At 46.7% G+C, this 10,789-nt stretch overlaps 1 protein-coding gene across 2 annotated transcripts in view; it reads left to right on the top strand.

The window, feature by feature from the left end:
- Positions 1 to 1,101: 1,101 nt before the first annotated feature.
- The window catches only part of MYOM1 (myomesin 1), a 154,974-nt gene continuing 145,286 nt past the window's right edge, over positions 1,102 to 10,789 (top strand). For both annotated transcript variants that reach the window (XM_075532903.1, XM_075532902.1), the window contains exons 1-2: positions 1,102 to 1,406; positions 5,945 to 5,956. In XM_075532903.1, the coding sequence (XP_075389018.1) occupies positions 1,102 to 1,406; positions 5,945 to 5,956 (317 nt within the window). The remainder of the gene's footprint in view (positions 1,407 to 5,944; positions 5,957 to 10,789) is intronic.

Below are 10,789 nucleotides of genomic sequence, written 5' to 3'. Positions count from 1 at the left end.
TTGAGTCCTCTTCGACACCATGATTCAAAAGCATCTGGTCTTTTTTAAATTGTCCACCCTCACATGTAGATGAGGAAACTGAAGAGAACATGGCTTGGGCCAAGCCCACCTTAGTCATCGAAGTGCCATCTTTGCTTTTTAAAACCTGCCAGGTGCCTGTTGCAGCAAATGGGAGCACACACAATCTCGTCTGTGTGCAGATGAGCTGTTCTATGCCATTTGTCAAATGTGGCGAAGAAAGCAGATGGTGCCCGGCTATCAAAAGATATAGCGTCTAGGGTCTTAAAGGCTTGAAGGGGAAAGCCACATGGAAGAAGCACACCAGCCTGTGTAATCACGAGGTGTCAAAGGGACCAGGGATAAGGCATCATAAAAAAAAAATCTTACCATCGTGAATGAAGGGGGAAATGCAGAGTGGAGACCCAAAGCCCATTTGTCGGTCACTGGAGATCCCCTTGCAGAGGGGTCTAGGGGAGGAGATGAGTCAGGTAGGGTGTGATGTAGCACCGATGAAGAATACAGGTTTCCCCCAGTTCCTAAATGCTTCCTCCCTGCCGACTACCATGATCCAAATTCTACTTTTCAAGTCTGGATAGAGCAGAGGTTGTACAGTGGTGCAGATAGGAGCTGGAGGCACAGGGAATCCAGGGTAGACGATACCTTCAGTACCAGGGGGTGAGGGGCAATACTAGGAGAGTGGAGGGTAAGTGGGTTGGAGTAGGGGAAACCAATTACAAGGATCTACATGTGACCTCCTCCCTGGGGGATGGATAACAGAGAAGGGGGTGAAGGGAGATGCCAGATAGGGCAAGATATGACAAAATAATAATCTATAAATTATCAAGGGTTCATGAGGAAGGGGGGAGTGGGGAGGGAAGGGAGAAAAAAGAGGACCTGATGCAAAGTGGAGAGCAAATGCTTGGAAAATGATGAGGGCAAAGAATGTACAGATGTGCTTTACACAATTGATGTATGTATATGTATGGATTGTGATAAGAGTTGTATGAGCCCCTAATAAAATGTTTAAAAAAAAAAAAGAGTTCACTCCAATGGTTGTTTTTTCTTCTAGGTCGCCTGGCCTGGTCACTCAAGGGGCACACGATGGCTTTGCCGTTCTACCAGAAACTCCACGAGCACTATGACCTAAGTTACCGCAACAAGGACCTCCGCACCACCATGAGCCAGTACCAGCAGGAGAAGAAGCGCTCTGCCATCTACACCCAGGGCTCCACCGCCTACAGCAGCCGCTCCTCGGCCGCCCACCGCCAGGAATCGCAGGCCTTCAGCCAGGCCTCCTCCGCCTCGGCGTACCAGCAGCAGGGTTCTCGGGCCTACAGCTTGGGAGCCACAGAACACTCCCTCACGTCTGAAGTCAATCGGAAGGCGGCCTCGGCCTATGATTATGGGTATGTCAAAAGCAACCTTCCAAGCTTGGGGAAAAGCCATTCTCTGGAAAGCGCCCCCCCCCCTGAGTTCTTTCAGCTAAGCACTTGCACCCCCACAGTGCAGGGCAGAGATTATATATATATAAAGGTGCCAGCCCCCCACCACTAATCGCGGGTTTGATAGGTGCAATTTGTACCGTTGAGATATATAAATATTATATTAAAGTAATAGAGAGCATGAGAGATAAAAGAGAGATTGAAATAATAGTCAGATACATATCATGGTACCATGCTCACCTTAGCCCCGCTTGGTGGTCCATGTGGAGAGAGGGGGAGGGGGAGGAGGACTAGAAGAAGGGGAACAGGGGAGTGAGGATGGGAGAGTAGAGGGTAAACTGATGACAGGCCAAGAGGGGAGCCGGAGAGAGCTCTTTATTGCTGACCAAGGCCTATATATCATTGGGGGGAGTGCAAGCCCACCAATTACAGGTAAAGACATATGTCACAGGAAGGGGTTGCACTATAGGTTATACAACAATGAGAGGGGGACAATCTAGGGATATCCACACACTAGGAAGAGGAGGGATTGGGGGTACACATGTGACAAGATGGGCGGATCCTAGATTCAGGATGACAGCCTCACTTTGGATGTCACTGAGCAGGTTTGACCTGTTCTCTGGATCTCCATAGAAACCATTATCTGTAGGGTGTAAACCCCACTTACAGAAAGCAAGCTAATGGTCTCAAGTCTTTAGGGAAAAGTAGCCCATTGTCCTTACCAGCAGGTAGTGGGCCCTAGGAGTCCAGACAATTGTCTGGCAACTGACTGCCTTTAGGGAGGTAGCTTGACAATCTTTTACCATTAGCTGCAAGCAGTGGCCTAAGTCTAACATATTTGGGGGAGATGACTTGGGAGAAAACTTTCTGTTTCCTATCTATCTATCTATCTATCTATCTATCTATCTATCTATCTATCTATCTATCTATCTATCTATCCATCCATCCATCCATCCATCCATCCATCCATCCATCCATCCATCTATCATCTATCTTCAGTATAGCCACGCATTCCAACCTAGAGAGACGGTCTATGTGGGAGCCCTGGGTCCTATACTAGCCTAGTGGTTCCGTTTATCATCTCTTTGAGGGTCACAAAGAACATCTCAGTTGTGCTGTCGAGTCTTGAGTTGCAAACGGTGTTATTTCTGGAAGCAAGGACGTTTTGCCGCAGGTGACTTCAGCAGCAGCAGAGCAAGGCAATCTCATTTCCACACTGCCAGCTGGTTTCCTGGCTCTGGGAATGTTTCTATTTCCATGAGAAGCCAGATTGGAATTTAATATTCCCAGGCCAGCAGAGACTAAGCTACAGCAGAACAGATTCTATTTTAAAATCCCTGCAAACCAGTGTTTAAGATTCTGAGGTATTCTTCAGGCAGTTAGCTGGATGCTTTAAATTCGGTGTCATTAAACGGATCCTAATTCACGGCAGCGTCATGTGTGCCACAGGAGAACAGCGCCCCACGCGTGTTCCACGGCTGATATTTTGGAAGTAGACTCCCAGGACTTCTTCTGAGCCACCCCTGGGTGCAAGTGAACTTTCCACCTTTTGGTTAGCAGCCACGTATATTAACTGTACCATTTAGAGCCTCCAGCAAGACAGTTTAACTGGAGGATTGTTCTACCTCAGTCAGCCGGAAATATCCGGGGAAAAACCCAACAAAACAGCATTGTTGACTTATTGCAAGGAGGGAGAGACCAGTGTGTGTGTGTGTGGGTGGGTGGGTGGGTGGATGTGGGGAGGGGAGGGGAGGGGGGAGGCATTTCACCATAGGAAAACAGTGCTAGGATTCTGAGAAGAGAGGACATTTAGATGTAGGTCTGGTCCGCCAGGGGGACCCAGGAGCCTATTTCTTCGGACACAATTCGGTTAAGATCAATGTATCCCTAGATCTTTATCGGAAGCGATGCACCTGAGATGGACGGCGTGTACAAGATTTCATTTTTCCTGATATATATAACTTCAGTCATGCTTCTACTGCTAGTTCTTTAGTGTTTGAGAGTGTTCTCAGTGAGACCACAGGCACTCCAAGGAGGCCATTCTGATACTTTTAGCAGCTGTGTCCTTGGGAGGAATGCTGTTCCACTGTCCACATTGCAGGGGACTTACCTGTGCCTGTTGGCTCAGCCAATGGGTGTGGGCCAGCTATGTACTCTCTCCCAAACTCACTGCCTCCAGTCAATGCCAACTCAAGGCCGCCCTGCGGGAGAGGGTGGGATTGCTCCTGTGGGTTTCAGAGTCTGGGAATAGAAAGCCTCGTCTGTCTCCCACAGAGCAGCTGGTGGCTTCGAACTGTTGACCTAGCAGTTAACAGCCCAATGCGCAACCTACTCCGTCACCAGGGCTCCATTTATTTTCTCATCCCATCATCATTTTCATTTTCCCAACATTCAGAATCAACTGCTACTGGGTCACGGGGCTGGGAGGCTAGTAAAAAATCACCAAGATGCATCTGATTTTAGTGAAAACCCATCTCCCTTCCATAGAGACCATTGGTGAACTTCAAAAAGTGAAAATGTCTGGAAGATGTGGCAGAGAACCACTGGCTATCTGTAACTCTCTGCTCCAAAGTATCTGGTTTAAGGTTGCCCCTTTTTGTTAAAAACACGATATCATCTAACGTCTCCTAAAATGGTAGCCCGCAAAAGATCCGGTGCCCGCTTCTGAGAATCAAGGTAGAAAAGAGTGCCTTCTGAGAAGCAACAGGTCTTGGGGCAAGGAGCCTGCAGCTTGTACACAGAAGCGAGGCAGGTTTCTGAAGGCAGAGAGTCCACAGCCTGGGTGAGGTCTGAGCAGGACTTGATCTGCGGGCGGCATTTTGTTGGCATTGACGGGGCGCTCCTGAGGGCTTCTGCCACGCTCTGTCCCAGACCCAGAGCCTGCTGGGGTTTACCTGGAATGTAACCTGGCAGCCTGCTGAAATTCCGTTTAAAATGGAACAGGATCGATTTGCAATCTCACTTTCAGGTGTCGTTTTCTGCCACGGGCTACCCAGGAGGTGCTTGCCCTGACGGCAAGCATGGAACCATCGACACGGGGGCAAGTGCACTTCTGTCACGACTGGCTTCAAGTGAGCTGCCTCCCAAGGAAAAGTTAGGGGGAATTAGTGACACGGGGATGTGACAGCTTCATCTCCCTCTAAAAAAATTCTATAGATTAAAAAGTGCATTCAGGAGAGCAGCTGTCTTTGAGAGAGGGATTCAACCTTAAGTATCCATTTTCTTATGTTGTGTGTGCATAGTCTGTAGAAACCGAAATCATCTTTCCTTTGTATAACGCAGGGACGAGACAGAGAAAACCCGTGGAGTCTTGGGTGTATTAATCCTTCCCCTTTTTAAGCCTTAACACGAACAGCTGCCGGTAACTGTAGGAACCCCTGAAAATCTCATAATCCCCTCATCCAAAAGCCTGTACTCCGTTCTCTCTGGTTACTCGCACAATGAGTTTTTCAAATGTGTATTCATTCCTACTCATCAGCGAGAACAAAATATCCCGCTTTCCTGTGTCCCTTCTACTGTGCACCTGTACTTGAGCTTTCCACATGGAATGCGTGACAACTTTCTCCTGCTAAACGAGCCGTTCCTCTGTGGGTTGTGAGCTGTGTGTGTGAGCGTTGTTGTGGAGCTGGCCTCTGCTTTGCAGTCAGATGCCCAGTGCTGAAGTGGAAACTGTGGAAACTTACATGCTCATGGCTTGGCCGACCTTGATGTGTCTTAGCAACAATGTCTAGGTCAGGTCAATGGGGTGCCGCGCAGATTAGTCACTCGTTGTATCCTGAACCATGGGTTATAAAATAAATTCTCTGGCCCCAACGAGAGAAAAAAGTGAAAGTAAATAAATTAGCTTGGGGAAAACAAAACCTCTCAGCATGGCAAGATTACTGCTTTATGCTTATTGTATTTATTGATTACAACATTCCTAAATCAGAGCACGGGAGACAGACCATAGACAATAGACAATAGATGTAACCACAAATGACACTGAATTGTCTACAGTGAAACCCAAACCTATCGGAGAAGAAAAATTCAAATATTGCTATCGTCAGGTTGCACCCTCTCAAAGGCGGACAAATTGTGAGTGCAGAAAAACAAGGCAATTTGTCTAGGCCCATCCCTCACAGGGAGGGTTGCCCCTGAGTCAACTCAACACTCATGGCAGCACTGTGTGTGTCAGAATAGAACTGGGCACCCAGGCCTTGGGCAGGAAGAACTGCAGGGCGTTCTCTGAAGGCTCCTTGGGTCGACCAGACGCATCCCCTGTTTGCACCGTCCAGGGAGATGTTAGCAAAACACGAAACACACTCATCCCATTCTGACTCTGAGTGACCCTGAAGGACAGGATAGGACTGTCTCCGAGAGGGTCCAAGGCTCTGACTCTTCATAGAAGCAGAATACCGCAGCAGTCACCTGGGAAGAGGCCAGGGGGCTTAAACCACCATCTTTTTGTTCGCAGCCTAGCACGCATCACCAGGGCACCGCCAATGTCATAAAAGCAAGAAAAGGAATAGCAGAGGGTGGATGGGATCAGGTCTGTGGAACGAGGGGCCTGCTGGGGGGCAGTTGGGCCTCATGGAGGGAGGTAATATCTGAGCAAAAGTATGAGGCCGCTTAGCCTCAAAAATATAAGGGAGGTAGCCATGAGATTATTGCTAGAATGGTACACCAGGCATCAGGGACAGCCGTTCCCAGGAGGTACAGCAAGGAAGCCAGTGTGAGATGCTGGGAAAAGCAGGTCGAGGGGATTTCAGAATCGTAATGGGTAGAGCAGAACTGGACAGGCAAGGGTTCGTGGGACACTGCAAAGACTTTTTATTCTGAGTGAAAGCAGGTAGCCATGGTCGGGTTCTCAGCAGGAGAGAGATCAGAAGTTCCGTTTTGAAGTTGATCAGAAGAATCTGTTATAGAAGGAATCCCAGAAGCTGGCTGCCCAGTTAGGAGGCCAGCACTATAATCCAGACAGGAGCAGAGAGAGAGAACGTCACGAGCAGAGGGCCGTTATTTAGGGCTGTTGATTATTGCCATATTCTTAAGCCCATGTGTCAGTCTGGGTACATTAGAGAAACAAATCCACAGAAACTCCTATGTATAAGAGAGAGTTTGATATAAAGGGTAAGTGCACATCAAGAAAACATCCCAACCCAGTGCTGCCCAAGCCCACAAGTCCCACATTGACCCATATGTCCAACACCAATCTACAAAGTCCTCCTCCATCTCACAAAGCATACACAATGATGCTGACTACAGGAGGAAAGCCAACTCAGTGAATGTGTAAGCATCGCAGCGCTGGCAGGGGTCTCCACATGGCTGCTCCGGAACCCAGGGCTGCATTGGGGTAGGTCCATGTGGCTTCTCCTCAGGGATGTCTTGCAGGAAGTGAGCCTTGCCAACTGAAACAGGGAACTGGCTAAGGCAGCTGCACCCTGGTCCGACCATCACAAAGTAAGAGACCCAAGAACTAGAAAGGCGAGGCCCACTGAACCATTTGTCTCTCCACCCTTCAATTAACCACACATGTGTTTATCGGCCAGGTTGGCATAATAAACTTTAACTAACTCACCCATCAACCTTTCCAGCTCTTCAGGGAGTTCTGAGGCCGCAGAAAGACCCATATGTCTTTTCTGTATTTGATGGATCTTTTGAGACTTCCTTTAGATAGTTGAGGAGCCCTGGTGGTGGGGCAGTTAGGTATTGGACTGCTTGCTAACTGCAAGGTCAGCAGTTTGAAACAACCCGCTGCTCTGTGGGAGAAACCCGGGGCTTTCTACTCCTGTGAAGAGTTATAGTCTCAGAAACTCACAGGAGCAGTTCTCCCATGTCCTATAGGGCTGTTCTGAGCCAGCATTGACTCAGTGACTGTGAATTTGCTTTGGTTAGATAGCTGATGTGGTAAATTCTAACTCTTCTTTCTAAAAGATTCCACCTAGTTTTCAGATACATGATGTTCCTTTGGTAATGCTTTATGGTATTTCAGTTTTTTAAAAGTCACTTTGTGATAGCTAAACTTAAATGAATAATTCAGGCCATCTGTAGTTCAAGTGGCTAAATGTGAATTATAAGAAATGTTGAATTACTAGATTATGGCAAATAAAGTTTGCATGCAATCTGCTGATATGTCAAGATTCTGTGTCTTTACAAGGTTTTTCCTCCAGGAGCAGTCTTATAGTCGCTAAATAACATTATAACCACTCTCTATAAGGAAAAAACAACACACTTTCTGGGTAACAAAAATCAATATACCATTTTGGGATTTGTCTTCTCTTTTTTTTTGAGCATCAACAAAATGTTAGGGGAGGCTAAATGAAAGTAGAAAAGCCATAATTATTTCCTTAAAGGCAATTAAGTACCATGTGAATCCCAGAGATAATCACTGAGTCCAAGGGGAGTCAGCATTGCCAGTTTCGCCCTCCTGCCTTCCCTCTGGATACTCGTGGAGAGAGAACGGGGATTCTCATTCCTGATGGTCTTATAAGACCAGCGATTGATAGATTCTCAGAACCATGGAGTCTTGAAGCAGGAAGGGACCGTGAGCTCCTATAATTCAAGGCATGTCAATTTTCCCAGGTTTGTCAACTGAGACCCCACAAGACATGAACCATCAACCACTCCTCCTCTGCTTGATCATACATTGAAAATGTCACCTGGCAGATTCTTGTGCTGGTGAAATTCAAGCTTAGACGATGTGTGATACCCCCTGGATGACCACACTCTTCCATAGACGGTGACTCATGCTCTGGGAAGCAGCAAGAATGTAGGGAGTTGGTCAAAGGAGGCGGAAGGGCTCCCAGGTGAAATGTTAGCTGTCCCCAGGCCCTTGGCTTCCGCATTCTGCATCTGCCTGCTGGCTGGACGCTGAGTGTAACTAAGAATCCCATAGAGATCTCTGAATTCTGGAAGCCCAAGGGAGCCATTGCAACTGGACTGACCTTTACCACAGCAACCTTTATAGATGAAACACGAGGAAACAGGTGCACTCCAACTGGGCAAGGTCTTTTGTGCAATGTCTAGTTAGCTACGAGTCTGAGATGACCCCCACAGTGGGACAAGGGACAGGCTGCTTGGTAAATAAATGAACAACACTTAGCAAATAAGTCAATCAGGGTAACGTTAATCAACCTTGGTCAATGAGAGGCAGCCTAGGGTTCCATAGGTAACTCCTGGTACTAATGTCAAATGCCCTGCCCAATGTTTCTAGGAAATATGGAGCGAATGCTCCCATTCTGGCATGACAGTAGGCCAGGATCTGGTCTAGTTAAATCGATTTCTGAAGTAGTCCGAGATGGAGACACATTTCAGGATGATTAGCGGTGAGAACCATAGGCAGGTGAAAGCTCTCTGTGTTTTCCCTGTCAATCCTTTCTTCTCAGGAGAGCACATAACTGTGTTCTATCCATATTGAGAAGTAGCTTAGCCTTCTATGGTGTTTTCTTTTAGACTGTGGTACTACATCAAATTTGGAAGGATACTAAATGGATAGAAAAATGTTACTTTTCTTATAAATCATTTTATTGGGAGCTCTTTCAGCTCTTATAACAATCCATACATCAATTGTATCAAGCACATTTGTACATATGTTGCCATCATCATTTTCAAAATATTTTCTTTCTACTTGAGCCCTTGGTATCAGATCCTCTTTTTTTCCCTCCCTCCCTCTCTTCCTCCCTCATGACCCCTTGATAAATTATAAATTATTATTTTCTTATCTTATACCGACCACTGTCTCCCTTCCCCCATGGTTTCTTTCCTCCCCCCCCCCCCCGCCCTTTCCCCACTTTCCCCCTACACTCCTGGTATCACTACTCCCATTTCTGTTCCTGAGGGGTTTATCTGACCTGGACTCTCTGTGACCTGAGCTCTTATCTGTACCAGTGTACATGCTCTGGTCTGGCCCTCAGTGAAAGGCAGGATTAGGGTCATGATGAGGCGGGTGGTGGTGGTGAGGAAGCCTCAAGGAACAAGAGGAATATTGTGTGTTTCATCAGTTGACTCGTCCCTTCCTTGCGACCTTTCTGTGAAGGAATGAGCACTGCTTTGTTTGTATTCGTCTGTCAAGGTTTGTGTTGGCTTATCACATTTCTGTCGCGAGCTTATCAGTAAAGAGTTTAGTTTTCTGCCTTACACAAGTTTTGGCTTTCAGAGGTTTGACTGCACTCTGACACTGCCTGTTTATTTGTTGAGGAGTCTTGGTGGTGGTGTGGGATGTGTGTAGGCTGCTAACCACAAGGTCTGCAGTTCGAACCCAACAGCAAGGATTAGACTTCATGCTCCCACAAAGGTCTACAGCTTTGGATGCCCAAAGAGGGCAGCTCTACTCCATCCTGTAGGTTTGCTGTGAACCAACTTGACTCAGTGGCAGTGAGTATTTTGGTGTGGTATTGTCAGGGAATTTGAGGGTAGTGTTGATCAAATGAAACTCACACTTGTGTGCAACAAAAATGAGGAGCTGATCCCAAGGGCTCGAGTAGAAAGAAAATTCTGAGTCAGAAGGGACTCCATGGCCGTGCATTTGGTTTTGGGGTTAGTGGGATTCACAGAGCAATGACAGAGGAATGTGGCATCTTGTCTCCAAACCAGGGGCACAAAAGAAAAAGTAATCTCTTTATGCAAATGTTAAGGACACGCATCAAAAAGAAATGCTCAATGTTGCGGATGTGGCTGAAGCTAGCTAAGGCACAGGGCACATGGAAGCTGTCTTAAGGATCTGTGTTTTGTTCGGGCCCTTTTATGTTAAACAAGTAATCAAGTCACGTATGTTATACAAAGTTTTAGAAATTATACCTCCATAAAGCATGATTCAAGAAAAAGCCTCAAATGCTTTCGAAATGATGATGGCAGCATATGTACAAATGTGCTTGATACAATGGCTGTATGTATGGATTGTGCTAAGAGTTGTATGAGCCCCCAGTAAAGGGATTTTTTCAAACAAGAAGTTTTTTTTTTTCAAACAAGAAGTTTTATCTGCACAGAGTAATAGCAAAAAGGAAGACTCTTTGCACCTCTCCATGTCCACTAACTTTCATGTTCACCTGAAATATCTAGAAATGTCCAAATTGAGACTAAGAGACTTGAAAGATCAGCAGCCAGTAGTGAGGTCAGTTTGATGCCTTTCTCGAAAACAGCCGAAAAAGAAGTTGCTCTAAATCCAAAGTTGCCCCCAAATCGCGTTTTCACTAAAGCCGCCCAACAAAAAATATCAGCTTGTTGCTGCTCACAGGGAAATGACTGACAGAAAACTGCCGCTGGAAGACGATGCAAACTCAGCATTTTGTTCCTGATGCCCACAGGGGTTATGAAGATGAGAGAGATGGAATTTCTGGTTTCAGAATCCCCGTGGAGAAGCTGACCCAACA

This window comes from Tenrec ecaudatus, chromosome 15 (genome assembly GCF_050624435.1).
Source record: "Tenrec ecaudatus isolate mTenEca1 chromosome 15, mTenEca1.hap1, whole genome shotgun sequence".
NCBI lineage: Eukaryota > Metazoa > Chordata > Mammalia > Afrosoricida > Tenrecidae > Tenrec > Tenrec ecaudatus.
Note: the sequence above shows the minus strand (reverse complement) of the source record. Positions and strands in the feature narration are given on the sequence as shown.